The 17,528-nt window shown below is 44.8% G+C and overlaps 1 protein-coding gene across 10 annotated transcripts in view; it reads left to right on the forward strand.

Moving 5' to 3' along the window:
• Positions 1-17,528, forward strand: part of Synrg (synergin gamma) — a 70,889-nt gene that overhangs the window by 44,035 nt on the left and 9,326 nt on the right. For all 10 annotated transcript variants that reach the window (XM_028772500.1, XM_028772502.1, XM_028772503.1 and 7 more), the window contains 5 exons: positions 3,235-3,597; positions 6,248-6,411; positions 7,254-7,307; positions 8,032-8,128; positions 9,636-9,784. In XM_028772500.1, coding sequence (XP_028628333.1) covers positions 3,235-3,597; positions 6,248-6,411; positions 7,254-7,307; positions 8,032-8,128; positions 9,636-9,784 — 827 coding nt within the window. The remainder of the gene's footprint in view (positions 1-3,234; positions 3,598-6,247; positions 6,412-7,253; positions 7,308-8,031; positions 8,129-9,635; positions 9,785-17,528) is intronic.

The raw sequence follows: 17,528 nt of genomic DNA on the forward strand, positions 1-17,528 counted from the left end.
TACTCTTCAGTAAATCACTTTTCACCCACTAGTAGCCAGTGAATAAGCAAAAGTAGAAATATTCAGCTTCAAAGCTGTGTTCAGTGACTCACAACATGTTTACTCTCTGGTTAATGCCTTTGTAGTTATAAAAAGTCTTAAAAGCTCTTTGGCTAAGGCAATCCATATCACTTATAATATCATGAGTCAGTCAGTCTTAATTTAAAAAAAAAAAAGACTTTCTTTTTTGTGGCATTTGCACAAAAAGGTCTTTTTATTACCATAGCAACTTGGTTGCAGTGTTTGGACCGGAGCTGTCTTTCCATAAGTTTATCTTTGGTCTGCAAAAAAAAAAAGAATCACTACCCTTTCTTTAATAGATAAGATACTAGAGCCAGTTTCTGATATGGTTTCCCCAAAGAGCTTTCTGGAAGAGCATATCTGTGGTGAAGCATTCACTGAATGTACCCCTGACAAACTAGTCTTGTGTTTCAGAGCATCTGCCTCCGGATTGAGTGGTACCTCATTTGGGCCTGGACACCTAGATCTAGGTCGATCCTCCTACCAAAGGGGAGAACACTACAGTGAGGGACTAAAAGAGTGCTTTGTCTAACGGCTTGCTTCATTCATTCAGAACTATAAACCTGTCACCCAAATCATTCGTCCTTTATGTTAAGCAAGCCATACATGAAGGGTGCAGTTTGTACTGTAAAATTTTAAAGTCCATCATTTAGCAAAAGATAGTTGCTTTATACTTGATGACTGTTGCTTGTTTTTTATTATTCATTTAATGCTCTTATCAGAGCTTAGGGAGATACATGGAAGGATGGTGAGAGAGCTGTGGAAATATCCAGAACTGCATACCTACTCTAAACTATGTGTGCTGTGCTATTGCTGGTAAGGGAGGAAAAGCGGCTCACGTCGTTTCACCAGTTGACTATGGTGAAAGTCTGGGTCACAGAACTTTGGCTTTCTTGTCAATTTGTGTGTGTGTGTGTGTGTGTGTGTGTGTTTATCAAGGTAGTTGGCCTTCTCACCTCATATAAAGTAAAGTAAGTAAAATGAAATAAGGTGCTGACCCAGCGCCCTACTGATCGGAGCTTCTCCACCCCACCTATAGGCAGCTTTGCTGATTTTGCTTTTTGAAAATTACCGGGAAAGCAAGGTTGATGACTCAGGCCTGTAGTTCCAGCTACAAGAGAGACTGAGGCAGGAGGATTTTGAGTTCAAGGACAGCCTAGGCAAGTTACTAAGAGCCTGTCTCAACACAGTTAAAAACAGAGAGCTGGAGGTGTGGTCAATGGCTAGGCACTTGCCTAGTGTGCTCACAGGCCTGGTTTGACCCTATATGACAGAAGGGAGGAGAGGGAAAGAAAATGAGCTTTTTCTAGGAACAACCCTAAAATGATGAGTTGCCTTTTTATTTTTTACTGAGAAAGAATTCAAGCTGTTAGATGCGTTGCTCTCCAGGCGCTGAACAACCCTCCACACACATCATCCGCATAATACATAGTCCCGTCGCCACTTCATATAGGAGCATACCAGGGCTCAGAAAAGTACATATTGGGGCTGAAATGAGAGGGTTACCAGGAGTTCAAGGCCAGACTGAACTGTAAGGCTAGTGCCCTGTGGTAAGAAAGTAAGTAGGTGGTAGAGTCAGTTAGACCTGTCTAGACCGAAAAGCTGCATTTGCTGTTTTCTACTACCTCATTATTCATTCATTCATTCATTCATTCATTTTCTGAGGCAGCCCTGTCTGTCTTGGAATTCACTCTGTAGATCAGCCTGCCTCTGCCTCCCAAGAGCTGGGATGGAAGGCATGTACCACCTTGTCCAGCTTACTTATTTAAATGTATACAAACAGTATGGCGAGTCCTCTAGCCCAGCACATCTTCCTCTTACTTCTTCCTCTCTTCAATGAGTATGAGGAGAGAGATGAATTACTGAAGTAGAAACATCCCAGAAGAACCTCACACTTTTCATTTGCTTGCCTGGAACTCAAAGAGATCCGTTCACCTCTGCCTCCTGGGATTGAAGGTGTGTTCCACCATACCCGGGCCCCTTATTCTGTTCTTTTTGTTTTTTGTTTTGTTTTGTTTTCGAGACAAGGTTTCTCTGTATAGCCCTGGCTGCCCTGGAACTCACTCTGTAGACCAGACTGGCCTCGAACTTAGAAATCCACCTGCCTCTGCCTCCCAAGTGCTGGGATCAAAGGTGTGCGCCACCACTGCCCGGCTTACTCTGTTCTTTTAAGGACTAAAGTAGTTTGGGTTAATTTTGGTTTTTCTCATATTCTATCCCAGCAATAGGATATCCAAACTGACCAAAATAAAACTGAGGTAAGTGACTGCTTGACTAAAACCCCATATGTCTCTTTGCCTGATGCAGAAATTTCTAGTGATTTATTCAAAGTTAGATTAGAAGGTGTTTACTTTTTGTTTTAAGAAACTGAATTTTTAGTTTGTCACATTTCCTATAACTGTGCTTAAGAGAAACACTGTCCAACACAGCCTGGAGAAAAGGAGACATGTTTTAGGTAAGAAATATATAAGTATGTCTTCAAGCTTAAAAGGAAATAATTCATTAAATGATCTGAGTCTTCTACCAAACAGTATGTGCATGGCTGTATAACCCATCTTTATAGTAATTTTTTATATATAACGGAAAGGATTTTTTTGTTGTTGTGTTGTTTTTAGAGACAGGGTCTCTTTGTAGACCTGGCTGTCCTGGAAATCTGTGTAGACCAGGCTGGCCTCAAACTCATGGGATCTGCCTCCCAAATGCTGAGATTAAAGGTGTGTACCACCATGCCCAGCTAAAATGATTCTTTGTAATCAACTAGAAATGCTAACTGAACACCAGTATGGTTTCGTAGAGATCAAATGTCACAGCCCAACTCCTTAAGTTTTAGTACAAGCCCTGACTACAGTTTTTGCAGTATGGCATACGACTGATGAAATATTCTAGGCATTTTGCCTAATTTAGGAGCTTGCCTCTAACTGTGGGACCGTACTTCCCTTTCAGATGTAGAGGACTTAAACTGTGCTGCTTTTGGAAACTGTAGTAGCCATTTTACAATGAGCACACTTACAAGCTGTGAATGGTCAGACAGGGGTGATGCACCTCAGGGCAGAAAATTCTCTCCATTCATCCTCTCAGCAGGAAGTGGGTCCTTCTCAGCCACCTCAAACCTTCAAACGAGAGAGATCTCATTTGGCAGTTCTGAAAACATCACCATGTCATCTCTCTCCAAAGGATCGGCCTTGGCCAGTGAGGACGCTCTTCCAGAGACTCCCTTCCCAGCTTTTGCCAGCTTTAAAGACATGATGCCTCAGACCACTGAACAGAAAGAGTATGAAAGCGGGGACTTCCAGGATTTTACAAGGCAGGACATATCCATGGTGGACCGGAGCCAAGAGACCACATGTCCAAGCCCAGCTTCCAGTGTGGCCTCACACGAAACCTCCAAGGAGGGTGCAGACGACTTTGGAGAATTTCAAAGTGAAAAGCCCAAAATCAGCAAGTTTGACTTCTTAGTAGCTAATTCACAGAGCAAAATGAAGTCCAGTGAAGAAATGATCAAAAGTGAGCTGGCAACCTTTGACCTTTCTGTTCAAGGTAAGATTTTCTCCCTGTGGGCTTGTTCCACTGAAATGATACACATTCTTTCCTGAGTATAAAATGGTGATTCTTAAAACCAGGCATGGTAAGGATCATCTGTAAATTCTAGCATTCAGGAGGCTGAGGCAGAAGATCATGAGTTTGAGGTCAGCCTGGGCTACATAATGAGACACTATCTCAAAAACTAAAAAATAAGTTCAAAGAAAAAGTACAGTGATGATTCTTTATTTAGCAGGAAATAGATGTTCCAGCTTCCAAGAGCAGGGCCCTTCCCTGGAGCTGGAGACCAATCATTGCCCCTCCTGTCCCTCCAGACTGCTTAACTGCTTATTGAAGAAAGGGCAAGTGGACTCTGTACTTTCTCTTCACTCTTATTGGCTTAGAAGTCTGCTGTATGTCAGACGTGGAGACGTGGAGGCACACAGCTTTAATCCCAGCACTCAGGAGAGGCAGAGGCAGGAGTATCTGTAAATTCAGGTCAGCCTGGTCTACATGCCAGTTCCAAGATGGGGGGGGGGGGGGGCCCCAGACTCAAAAAAAAAAAAAAAAAGTATGTTCTCTAATATAGCTAAAGAACTGACAGCCTCTGCTTTTATTCCCCAAGTTCAGTGTGGCACTGGGTCTGCATTCCGCCTACAGATCTGGGGGTGTTATTTGTTTTGTTTGACACAGAGTCTCATGGAGCCCACGCTGGCCTCAAACCCATTGTGTAGCAGAGAATAACCTTGATTCAAGCACCTAGTCCTCTACCTGCCTCTACCTCCCAAGTACTCAAATACTCCTAAGTGCTGGTGTGCACCACCATGCCTGGCAACTGAATGCACGTCTATCTATGCATATGTATGGGCACATATGCCAGGAAATGCATATAGAGGTGGAAGTGTGCTTTCTCCCTCCATCATGTGGGTCCTGAGGTTGGCAGGCTTGGCAGCAAGAGTCTTTACCTGCTGAGCCATCTCACCCACAAATGCATTTTTAATCATCTGTTTGGGGCTCAGTGGTTAAGAGGAGTGTACAGAAAGAATCAATCCCAAGTTCAGTTTGTAGCAACTGCCTATAACCCTAGCTTCAAGGAGGATCCTGCACCTCTGGCCTCCATGTGTGCTTGCTTGCACATCACCTATTTAAAAATAGAATTAAGAGGCTAGAGAGGCGGCTCGGTGGTTAAGAGCACTTGTTCTTGCAGAAGACCCGTGTTTGATCCTTGATTTCCAGCATCCACATGGTAGTTCACAACCATTCATACTTCCAGTTTGAGGAAATCCAATGCCCCAACTTCTGTAGGCACCAAACATGCATACAGGTAAGACACTCACACATAAAATGAAATGAAAAAATCTAATAGAAACATTTTAATGAACTAAATACTTTTTTAAAAAAATCCATCTGGGGCTGTAGGGATGGATCAGTGGTCAAGAGCCCACAGTGTGTTGGACATGGCACACTCCTTTAATCGCAGCACTCGGAAAGCAAAGGCAGGCAGATCTCTGTGAGTTTGAGGCCAGCTTGGTCTTCAGAGTGGGTTCCAGGACAGTTACATATAAGACCCTGTCTCAGAACAGAGAAAGAGCATGCACTGCGCTTTCAGGAGCCTTGAGTTTGGTTCCCAGCACCCATATCTGGCAGCCTATAACTCTAGGTCCAGGGAGTCTGACACATTTGTCCTCTGCGGGCACCTGTACTCGTGTGTGCACATCCAAACATATAGCACACATACATAATTAAAGTCACAATGTCAGTACTTTTTATGATATATCTATTTATTTTATGTGCATTGGTGTTTTGCCTATATGTCTTCGTGTCAGATCCCCTGGAACTGGAATTACAGACAGTTCCAAGGTGCCATGTGGGTGCTGGAACTGAACCTGGGTGCTCTGGAGGAACAGCCAGTGCTCTTAACCGCTGAGCCATCTCTCCAGCCCAAATTAGTACTTTTTAAAAGGCACCTGTTTTAACTGATCCAGTCTGATGGAGGACATACCTCCCAGTTAGTCAGAGTCTTAGCCACATCTTCCTCCAAATCCTCTGCTTCATTGCCACCCTCACTCCCTGTCTCTGAAGCTCTAGATCTTACAGAAGAAAGGCAGCGTGCAAGCAAGGAGGCACAAAGGTGCAAGCCTACAACCAATCACAGGAAGGGTCTCATGGCTCCTGGGTACCCATATTGACAATGGCGCTTTGCAGCTAGACACCCATGATTCAGTCGTTTTGTAGGACTTTATCATCCTACTGATAGAGGAGAGGAGAAATGTTTTGGATCTTCTGTTTGTATTTGTGGTATCTTAAACATCCCTGTTCCCTGTGACACATACAAGTGTATACACATGTGCACTTGCACACCCAGCAGTGAACTGTGGGATGGAAATGTGTAGTGTAGTGTAGTGTAGTGTAGTGTAGTGTAGTGTAGTGTAGTGTAGTGTAGTGAGATGAGAGAAGAGGAATGGGGGAAACTAAAGGAAGTCTCCAAGCACAAGAGAGCAAGAGTCAAAGAACTTCCCAGACAGGGTGAACAAAGACTGTTTCCAAATGTCTCCTGTCATGATCACCTGTCAGAGATGGTCACATCAGCAAGCAGGACCCTGCTTGAGCCAGGCTGAGTAACCTGAGGAACCTTTGTGTCTACTGTTCCCCCCACCCACCCACCCAGGATCACACAAGAGGAGCTTGAGCCTTGGGGACAAAGAAATAAGCCGGTCTTCTCCTTCCCCGGCCCTGGAGCAGCCCTTCAGAGACCGGTCCAACACTCTGAGTGAGAGGGCAGCGCTGCCCGTCATCCGAGACAAGTACAAGGATCTGACCGGCGAAGTGGAGGTGAAACACCCTTTTTCACTCTCCCTGAGGAGGAGGCAGGGAGGGAGGGGAGGAGATACTACACACCAGATGGCAACTAGATCCTCAGAGGTCAAGGCTAGTAGCTTACCCCGGGGTTGAATATGCTCCCTATGTGTTTCAGCCTCTGAAAGTTGTGGCTAAAGTTGAAATTGTTCATGGGACTTTGAAAAGAGAGAAGCATTTTAGAAACTCTTTTTCAAAACATATACTTTATCATCCTACTGCATTTTAAAGCATCAAAACAAGAGGAGAGGAGAAATGTTTTGGATCCTCTATTTCTGTTTGTGGTATCTTAAACACCCTGTTTCTTGCGATACAAGTGTACACACACATGCTTCCTGCACACACAGCAGCGAACTGTGGAACAGTGGAAAGCTGGACTTTCCTTCTGTGGGGTTTTTGTTGTTTTGAGAGAATTTCATGTAGCCCTGGTTGGCCTAGAATTCTCTCTATAGACCAGGCTGGCCTTAAACTCACAGTGATCCTGCCTCTGCCTCCCAAGTGCTGGGATTTCAGGGGACTGCCACCACGCCTGGCTGAGAGCTATAGTGTGACACTAGCTTGTGTACAGACACCTCCAAGGCGAGTAACACTTTCACTCACTGGAACAAATGAGGCAACATTTATACAGAAATGTAAAAATGCTGTAAAGTAGGTTCTTCGTGTTCATATTTCTTGCATCTAAGTAGATTTAAAGTAACTATTTTTGCCAGCGTGCTTTCAGTAGAAAGGAGTCTCCCAAGCCCTTTGTATTGAGATAAATCATAAACAGAGAACCCTGAGATTGCCTGTTGAACCCAGTTCCTTTTATAAACCCACAGGAAAATGAGAGATACGCATATGAGTGGCAGAGATGCCTGGGGAGCGCCCTGGATGTGAGTATCTGGTTCTGTGCGTCTGGGCACTCTCTCGCCTCTTTTGTCCTCTCCTTGGTTCCTCAGAATGAACACAGGCAAACATGAGGGATGCCTACTTCCATCACCGTGCAGAACATGAAAATCATGCGGGGATCTCGGGGAGGTGGCTTAGAAGTTAAGAGTACTGGCTGCTCTTCTGGGGGACACAGATTCAATTCCCAGCACCCACATGGCAGCTTATAACTGTCTGTAACTCCATTTACAGGGGTCCAACACCCTCACACAGACGTACATGCAGATAACATACCAATGCACATAAGTTAAAATTAGATAATTAAAAAAGAAAAGAAAGAAAATCATGCATCTTTTAGTTTACGGTAGTAGACACTGGCTCATCTTTCAGCTGTCCCCTTATCTGTCACTGCATTTAAGAAGTAGCTAAGTGACATCATCATTAACTCTGCCTATATGAAAATAATAAAGAACTAAGAACCTGCCCCCCATCTCCCTTCCCTCCCCTTTCCCCTCCCCGCTCCCCTCCCCTCCTCTCTCCCTCCCTCCTTCCCTCCTTCTCTCCCTCCCTTCAAAGTTTAAATTCTTAGGTTTGTCTCTGCATGGGAACATGCACACACTGACTGGTTGGGTACTGCTTTTCATGCTGGTTGGGTTTTCTCCTAGTGGAGAATTGATTGGCAGTGACCTTTCTTGGCTGTATAAGATAATGTGATTTCATTTCTTGTAGGTCATTAAGAAGGCAAACGACACCTTAAATGGCATTAGCAGCAGTGCTGTGTGCACAGAAGTTATCCAGTCAGCCCAAGGCATGGAGTATCTTCTAGGTGTGTTCTTTGATATTTCACAAAGTCAAACCATGGCATAGTGTATCAGTGTGACTGTTCACTCCCTGTAGGTATTTTAGGTCTGCACTCTCCTGCTGTATACAGCCTCGATAGTAGCTGTATTCACAGGTAAAACACAGAAGGCACAGAAGTAGAAACTACTTTACTTGAAGCCTCTGTAGTGAAGTTTTCAAGTCTTTGTTTTATATATATATATATCTCAATGTAAACGATTATCTGTTGGGGCTAAGAGATAGCTCAGTGGTTAAGAATGCCCACCACCTTTGCAGAGGCCCAGCGTTCAGTTCCCTACACTTATGTTAATGGTCTCACAACTGCCTGGATCCAGCTCCAGGGAACCCATGGGACTTTTCTGACCTGCACCAGACCCTGCACACACATGGCTATATAGACCAGGCTAGCTTCAAAACTCAGAGCTGCCTGCTTCTGTGTCCCAATTACTAGGATTAAAGATGTGTGCCACCAGGCATGCCAATAAATATAACTTTAAAACTTGAAATTACTAGCACATAGAATCCCAGCAATGTTTTATTTAAAAAAAAAAAGAAAAAAGAAAAAAAGGTTAAGGACTCAGCATGAATTACTCTATGATGACACCAACATTTAGATTCCTTAAAACTTCATTCCGTTTTCAGTCAGTTAATGGGATTTCCCTGATACACCCTAAACTCATAAAGAAATCTGAACTCAAAAGCCTAATAGCCCACACAATGTCTTGTGCTCACTCCACACTGTTGTGAGCCGTCTGCAGTGTTTACCTGTTTCTTCCTTCACCCATCCTTTGAGAGGCTGCTGTTACTGACTTAACTTGAGGCATGGGGAGGTTCATAACTTGTTCCAGGGCACATGGATGGCAAGAGGCGGAGCAAGGATGTTCCTACTTGAAAGCTATACTGCAGACTGGGCGGCACAGTGGTCTGGTGACAGCCACATCAGAGGCCTGGGGATGTGTCTAGTGACCATCTTAAAATGAGGAGGTACTTAGCATTTTCTTGCTTGTCGAGTTTGACCTGGTTAAAGACTGCAGGAAAAGAACCATTCCGGCAGATCAAGACGGTACACACCTTGTTTGAATGAGAATGGCCCCCATAGACTCATAGATTTGAATATTTGGTCCCCAGTTTGTGGAGCTGTTTGGGAAGGAATCAGAGGTGTGGCTTTGCTGTAGGAGGTGTGTTGGACATTGGGGGCTTCGGGCTTCAGAAGCTTGCTGCCGTTCTCAGTATGCTCTCTGTCGCCAGCTTGCAGTTTGAGATCTGAGTGCTCAGCTAGCTGTTCCTGCCACCATGCCTAATGAAACCCTTTCTTCTGCAAGTCGCCCTGGCCACGGTGTTTTATCACAGCAGTAGAAAAGTAACCAATGCTTATCTCTACCCACAGCCCCGCCCCTGTGCAGCTGTTCCTCCTAATCACGTCATCAGCCAGCCACGGTGCTCCGTCCCAGCCCACTCTTCCCGTGCCTAACTCTCTCCTCTCTCCCCATCAGGCGTGGTGGAAGTGTACCGAGTAACCAAGCGTGTGGAGCTGGGGATCAAAGCCACTGCTGTGTGCAGTGAGAAACTCCAGCAGTTGCTGAAGGACATTGATAGAGTGTGGAACAACCTAATCGGCTTCATGTCGCTTGCCACGCTCACAGTAAGTCTCCAAGACAGCTCAGCAGTTGCTTCTCTTCCCAGAAATCTGTTCTGAAGCAGAGAATATATTCTTATCACTCATCAGAGGGCGAATGTGCCAACTGGATTGTGTTATGTCGATGGAGGTCTGAGATAGCAGTCCCAGACTGGCTCTGCAGAGTTCCAGGGCCCACTGTACCTTGGGAAAACAGAAGTGTAGGACAAAAGCTTTATCTGTTCAATGTGTGTTCGTATGTGTGTTTGTGAGAGAGACTGTGTGTGTGTGTGTGTGTGTGTGTGTGTGCTTGCCTGACAGCGTCTCAGTTGTCAGCCTCTGTGCTCACAAGGATGGCCCACAAGCTTCTGCAGGGTCTTCCTGCCTTCTCTTCATAGCTAGGAATGGAGACAAATGGCTTTATCGCTAGGCTTCACATAGGTTCTGGGGAATTGAACTCACGTCCCCACGCTTCCACAGTAAGCACTTTGCCCACTGAGCTGTCTCGCAGCGCCAGTCATTCTTGATTCTTACACATGCAAGTTTTGCCAGAAAGTAATGGTTTGAGTCCATCCCTCACACTTGACCTGTTTGTGCCCCGTCACATTCTTCAGAAAGCTCTATGGAAGACCATCCTGTGGCCGTTCGTTCACCCCTGTTACTTTCCTTGGACTCATTGTTTCCATGTTATGAGTAGCTCTACTCTGAATAAACAAATGACTAGCTCCCCTCTGGGTGTTGCAGTCTATCAAAGCAGATGGAGAAGGCCAGAGTGTGTGCACATGCTTGCAGTCTGCGTGGCTGCTGCAACATTTCCCAGGTAGCATTTAAGTTCGTGAGAGGCCTGGCTGTATTCTGAAGCACTTACTAGTTCTCTGGTTAACCTGTGACCCTCTAAGCAGAAGAGAGGAATTCTTAGTGCTCTCAGCTGAGAGCCTGGTGGTGTGTGGCTGTCCCATTGTGTCCTAAACAGCAAATCTCACTGTCGTTTCATTGCTTCTGGTTTTGCATCATTGAATTTAAGTGAGGGGCCAGAGAGATGGCACTGCTCCGGTCTGTTTGCTTTGTTTGGTTTGATTAGTTTTTTTTTTCCTTTGGTGGTGCTAAGGATGGATCTCAGGGCCCATGAAGGCTGGAGAAGTTATCTGCTACTGAGCCACACGCCCTACCTAGTTCTTTTCTTTCTTTTTCTTTTTAAAAAAAGCCCTTATCAATCTATTCTTTGTACAACTACCTGATCGTTCCTTGTAAACCATAGATCTGATTATTTCATTTAAATCCCATTTAAAATCCTGCAGTGGGCCTCCACGGGCTTCCAGACCTCAGCCAAAAGTCTCAGCTCAGTGCAGAGCTTTCTTGTTGCTGAATGAGGCTGCTCTCGTGCTGAGTTCTGCATAGTTCTCCCCGAAAGGCATCCCAGTGCCCTTTAGTCCAGCCCTTCCTGTGTGGGTGCCTTCAGCCCATCTCTCTCCCCCATCTCATGGTGCTTACCTTATTAGTTTCTTTTCTTGTTGCTCTAACAAAACGCTTCATTGGAGTAACCTGAAGAAGGGATCCTTTGGCTTCCCATTTGTGGTGTTGTCCATCATAAGCAGAGAAGGCACAGTGTTGAGAGCTTATCAGCTCTGGTGGGAGCTTGAGGCAGCTGATCCCCTTGTGTTGGCAGACAGGAATGAAATGGTGATCTGTGGGTGCTGGTCCTCCCCCTTGCTATCACCCGTCTTCCAATGTGCTGACTTCCATGGTTCACTGTGTTCACAGCATAAAAATAAACTTGATAGTCAGAGAAAGCTTGGTTACTGCTGGCAACAATATCAGGAATGATTTCTACTGGCACCTCTCAGGCTCCACTTGAGTTCAGTACTTCAGAGGTAGCCCTGTAAGTACTGAGTGTGTCAGGGGACTCATGCATCCAGGTGAGTGTGTCAGGGGGCTCACACATCCAGAACCGTTGTCCTGCTGATGCACTTTGGAGAAAACATCTCCAGTTGCTCTAAGTGTAAAGTCACCAAAAGAAGCCAGCAAATTATAGACAGAGCACTGTTCTTCAAATAAAAGAGAAAAATTGGAAACTGCCTGAAAGCTAGAGTTTGTGAAGTAGCAGCACATGGCAGCTCTTCAGTCAGGGTGTCGTGGGCATTTTGTCAGGAAGCACTTGTGAAATAACAGACCTGTCACCACACGGCTGGAGGCAGGCTGCCAATGGGTTGTGCTTAAAGATAAAATCCCATGTTTATGAGTATTCTCTATTTCTCAACGATCTTAAATGAGTACTTGTTGCATTTGTAATGGGCAATAAATCTTTCCTCTGGTAGAAAATGTTTTCACAGACTCAAACCCTTTCCCAAAATCCCCTTTGGTGTTGAGGCCACTTCTCCTTCAGCCGTCTGGGTTATCCAGTTGGCTGAATGGTACATTAGGGTCTTCGTGTGCATTAACTCTACACAGCAATTTGACTTCCTTCCTCTGCCATCCATCACCTTGTCCCAAAGCAGGGAAGTGCCAGAGGCATCTGGTGTGCCCTCTGCTTCATGGTATCCTGAAAAGACTGATTAGGTGGTAAAACAAAAGATGTGCAAAGCTTTTGCTGGGGACGAAAGTTTGAGGAAAATAATGTTAATGAGAGAGGCTCCCGGAGCTTGTCCTGGAGCACTGTCAACCTCAGGTCAACTTGCTTCTGTACCCACCCTTGACACTCCTCCCAAGATGGCAGAGCAATTTACAGGCCTCCCACTTGGCATTTAACTTTGAAGTTTCCTTCTTTTAGTGGTAGTCAGTCCTCACTGTACATTGAAAACTAGGTCTATCCTTCCCTCCCGTCAGCCCTCCTCTGCTGACGTTGCAGGAGAAAGCTGACTGGACCAGAAAGCACAAAGCCCCAGAGCATCAGCCAAGCTCATGTGTGTCTGTCCTTCCGGTTAGCATGAAGGACTGGCAAGTGTCCAGCCGGGTTGCTCACCAGTGTTCTGTCACTGGGGGCAGCAGGAGCCATTTTCTTCCAAGCACATCTTCCCCAATTCCCAGGCTCCTGGGTCCTGCCACTGTGCATGAAAAGGACTTGCCTTCTAAGTTATGCTCTGTCACTTCAGGCCAATTTTGAGTTCACACACTATAAAATGCAAAAACCTCAGTAACGTTGAGCCGTGAGTTAAGTGGCCGCCCTTCTGCTGTGTTTGACAAATGCATACATAGCCCCATCTGTATCGCCTGTGTCCTGTCACTATGTGAACTAGTTCATCCCCCCCAGACAGCTTCCTTATACATCATCCCATTCTCTCCGTGGCTGCAAGTTTTCACACCAAGCATCACTTTTGTTCAGACTTTTTAATTTTTTTAATCATTTATTTTTATTTTATGTGTGTTAGTGTTTTATGTGCGTGCATGTCTGTGCGAAGGTAGTTGTGACACAGCAATGACTGTTCTCTGTTCAGACACTTTTGTAGACTATACCATGTCATTCCTCTTGAGAATGGGCACATGGGTCCTCAGTCTATAAACCTTAACACGAACTACCCACTGCAGGAGGAAAGGCATGGATCCCACAGAAATATAACATGTGGGTTGTCATGAGCAAACCTTTACTGCAACAGAACCAACAGAGAAAGCCATATAACATCAATAGCCTAAAAACCTAACATCTGAATACTTCAGTCTGACAGTAACACAACTCTGAAGACCCAGCAACTCTGGATGAGATGCTCAAGACCAGCAGGTCACTACTAGAGAGAAGTGGGCTTGAGGTAATACAGAAGCTTTGAACTCAGCATCTTTGTTTGATTTGGGGTGAATGAACTCCTTAAGGGACCACATTGACATTCAGAGCCTCCCTTTGTTCATAATACAATTGCCAATATTGATGGCTACAATTCATGTTTGCAACTAGGACCCTATGATGGTTTGAATGAAAATAGCCCCACAGGTTCATAGGGAGCAACACTATTTGAAAGAATTAGTACAGTGGCCTTGTTGGAGAAGGTATAGCCTTTTTGGAGGAAGTGTGCCACTGAGGGTGAGTTTTGAGGTTTCAAATGCTCAAGCCAGGCCCAGTATCTCTCTTGCTGTTGTGCTGCTGATCCTGATAGAGAACTCTCAGCACCATGTCTGCTTGCGTCCTGCCATGATGACAATGGATTGAAACTCTGAACCTGTAAGCTAGCTTATAAGAGTTGCTGTGGCCATGGGGTCTTTTCACAGCAATAGAACACTGATCGAGACAGACCTGCTTCACGTTTTACTCCATTCTTCACTTCTATTCTCACCTAATCCAGGTCATAACCTATGAGGTCAGTGTCATCTCCATTTCTTTTAAAAAATGTTCATGCGTGCATGTGTGCATGAGAGAGGGGGGAGGGGATTCTGGGGGAATACGCATGTTATGCCGTGCAGATGGGGTCAGAGACAGTTTTAGGATTAGCTTTTCACCATCTGCCTTGCTGAGGCAGGTTCTCCCTTGCTGAGGCAGGCTCTCTCTTGTTCTGCCACTGCACTGTGTACTCCAGGCTAGAGCAAGCTTCTGAGAGAGTATCCTGTGTCTGCTTCCCACCTCACTATAGGAATGCTGAAATCAAGGCTCTCACCACTTCCCTGAGCCTTTTGAGGGTTCCAGGGATTGAGCACAAGTAGTCATTACACAAGATGAGCACTGCTACCTGCTGAGCCATCTCACTAGCCCATAATGTTCCTTTCTATAGGGAAAGAAATTAAGGCTCAGGAACATTAAAGTTTAATTGAAACTATTAAAATCTGGGTTTTGAATCTCTCTCGTCTTCCTGCTCTGTAATGCTGCACTGGGCTGGCCTGTCACTCAGTGGAAGGCTGTGTTTGCTGCCTTGTTTTGTTTGGTCATGTTTTTGAGTATGTGCTTCGTAGACTTGCAGCCTTGGTTAGATACATTCCCCAGCTCCCCTAAAACAGACAACAACAGAAACAATAAAACGCCATATGTACTACCTTTTTTCCACCTAAAAAAGCCCCTGTGTAGTGTACATCATTCCTGTGCTAAGTAAAGCAGAGTACAGAGTCTCAACTCCAAAGTGTGACTTAATATTTTATTAAGCTGAATGTTTCATAGCAAAAAACTCTTTAAAGCTCAGGGTGACTGTAGACTGAAGCTCCCTCTTGTGGTAGAAGCATGCATTTCTCTATGGGAAAGGCTGTGTGTAGGGACGCTCTGATGGTCAGATTCCAGGGAGGTAGGGATACTCTGATGGTCAGGCCTGAGAGAAGGTCAGCTAAACTTTTATCTCTCGGATGTACTGTATCAAAGAAATGGTTAGGCCCTGGGAAACAAATGTTTGGCATAAAAAAACTAATAGAAGAAAAAGGACAGTTTTTCTTCAGATCTGTGGCCAGCTAGAAGTCATACAGATCCTTTAATTCCACTGTTCCTTCAGCATGATAGAGATCCCTTGATAATTCCTCTCAGCGTGAAGAAATGGCAAATTTCAAAGTGTTTACTTTTGCAATGTTGTGGAAATCTCAGAAGAGTGTGCTTTGATGATAGCATTCCCTCACACCCTGCTCTTCTTGCAAGGACCATGCTTTAAAGGTGGCATCTTTACCATGTCCTCAGCTGACAACAGACCACGAGCCTAGAACCTGTGTTATTGGCTGTGCTGCTTTATGTGGCAATAAGAACTTCCTAGGCCGATCATTGAGTTCGGGGTGTGTACTTGAGGAAATGACCCTGAAAGAGCTGGGTAGGCCTCGTGTCATCACAGTGTCCTGACAGCAGGAGGATAAGAGTGAAGAAAGATGGTGTGAGAGTGGAAATGGAGAAGGGTGGCAGATGCCCTGGAGCCAGGAGTGCACAGTACTGAACATTTCTAGAGGTGATCTCTAAAACTATAAAAGAAAGGAAAGAGATTCTCCTCCAGAACTCCAGAAGGCACAAGTGCTGTCAGTCCACTGCAGACCTCCACTCTCTCACTTCTGGGCTGTAAGTGAGTAAAGCCATGGTTTTTTTTTTTTTTTTTATGTTTATTTTATGAGCATTAGTGTTTCGCCTGCATGTGTGTCTATGTGAGAGTGTCAGATCTTGGAGTTACAGACAGTTGTGAACTGCCATGTGGGTGCTGGGATTTGAACCCCGGTCCTCTGGAAGAGTAGTCAGTGCCCTTAAGCACTGAGCCATTTTTCCACTCCAAAATCATGTTCTTCTAAGGCATTAAGTTTTGGATAATTTGTTACAGCAGCAAGGACAGTAGTGTACAAAGCACTAACCAAGTGAATGCTCCACGACTAGAATTTCTTGTAGAACTAGTGTCTAGGTTACTGTTTTCATCTGTCAGAGCAGACTGGGTTATGCTGAGGTAACAAACACTCCTCTCCAATCTTAGTGTTCTCAAGCAAGCAGGCCTTCTTTACCGTTCAAGCCACATGTCCATCGCAAGCCAGACAGGCTCTATAGCCTATCCTTACTCAGCACCCAGGTTTACTCCCTACAGCGCATGGAACGTAGCTGGGCACCAAGGGTCAAGGGAATGTGAAAATTAGCACATGAGTTTTATTATGATTTTTTTCATGTGTATGGGTATTTTGCCTGTATGTATATCTTGCATATGCCTGGTGCCCAGGAAGGCCAGAAGGGGGAGTCAGATTCCCCAGAACTAGTTTGTGAGCTACAGTTTGGGTACTGGGAATCAAACCCTCTGGAAGAACAACCAGTGCTCTTAACCTTTGAGCCAACACATTGGTTTCAAAGGCTTCCTTCCAGCAGTACCATACACGATTCACTGGCCGTGCAGGTGACATAGCTGTGTCAGCCATACAGGTGACGTAGCCGTGCCTAATCTCAAGGAGGCTGGGAAGCTTTTCATACCGCTTGTCCAGGGAGAATGTGAATGTTGGCAAAGAGCACTGACTGCCACCAGACTCTTCCCCTAATGTTCGTTTTCTCGTACAGCACAGTGGACATGTCTTACTGCTGAGCATCTAGGATTATACCCTCCAGCTAACTCTGGCACTTGGCTCTCTCAGCAGGTCATGTATGATACATGCCCTTAAACTGTCTGCCCACAACTCCTTTCTACCTAAGGGATTTTTATGTATATGAGTATATAAAATAGGTATGAAATCAAGTGTTTACTGCTAGTAAATCATGAAGACACTTATTTTAAATAGTCTTTTGGTAAACTATGATTTCATTATCTATTACAGATATAAACAAGCTTGCACACTAACTTACAAGATGAACGTCATCCTTTGTGTTTCATAAAGAATTCCATCTGGGCTGAATGTCTGATTCTATAGGACAGAATAGACAGCATTTTCATTTTTCAGAGTCAATATTTTTATTGATTAATTGTCAATGCTAAGAACATCTTACATAAACATGAGGTTCAAAATGGCTGAAATATGTTTAAGGCTATTTTATAAATTGTTAAAGAGTCTATACTAGGTAGAGTGTGCACACCTTTAATCCTAACACAGGCAAAGGATGGTAGATCTCTATAAATTCAAGGCTAGCCTGGTCTACATAGTGAGTTCTAGGATAGCCAGGGCTACATAGAGAGACCCTTCCTCAAAAAACAAAACAAACAAATAAAAAGAAACAACAAAGCCGGGCAGTGGTGGCGCACACCTTTAATCCCAGCACTTGGGAGGCAGAGGCAGGTGGATTTCTGAGTTCAAGGCCAGCCTGGTCTACAGAGTGAGTTCCAGGACAGCCAGGGCTACACAGAGAAACCCTGTCAAAAGAAAGAAAGAAAGAAAGAAAGAAAGAAAGAAAGAAAGAAAGAAAGAAAGAAAGAAAGAAAGAAAGAAAGAAAGA

This window comes from Grammomys surdaster, unplaced genomic scaffold, assembly GCF_004785775.1.
Source record: "Grammomys surdaster isolate TR1022 unplaced genomic scaffold, NIH_TR_1.0 213, whole genome shotgun sequence".
Classification (NCBI taxonomy): domain Eukaryota; kingdom Metazoa; phylum Chordata; class Mammalia; order Rodentia; family Muridae; genus Grammomys; species Grammomys surdaster.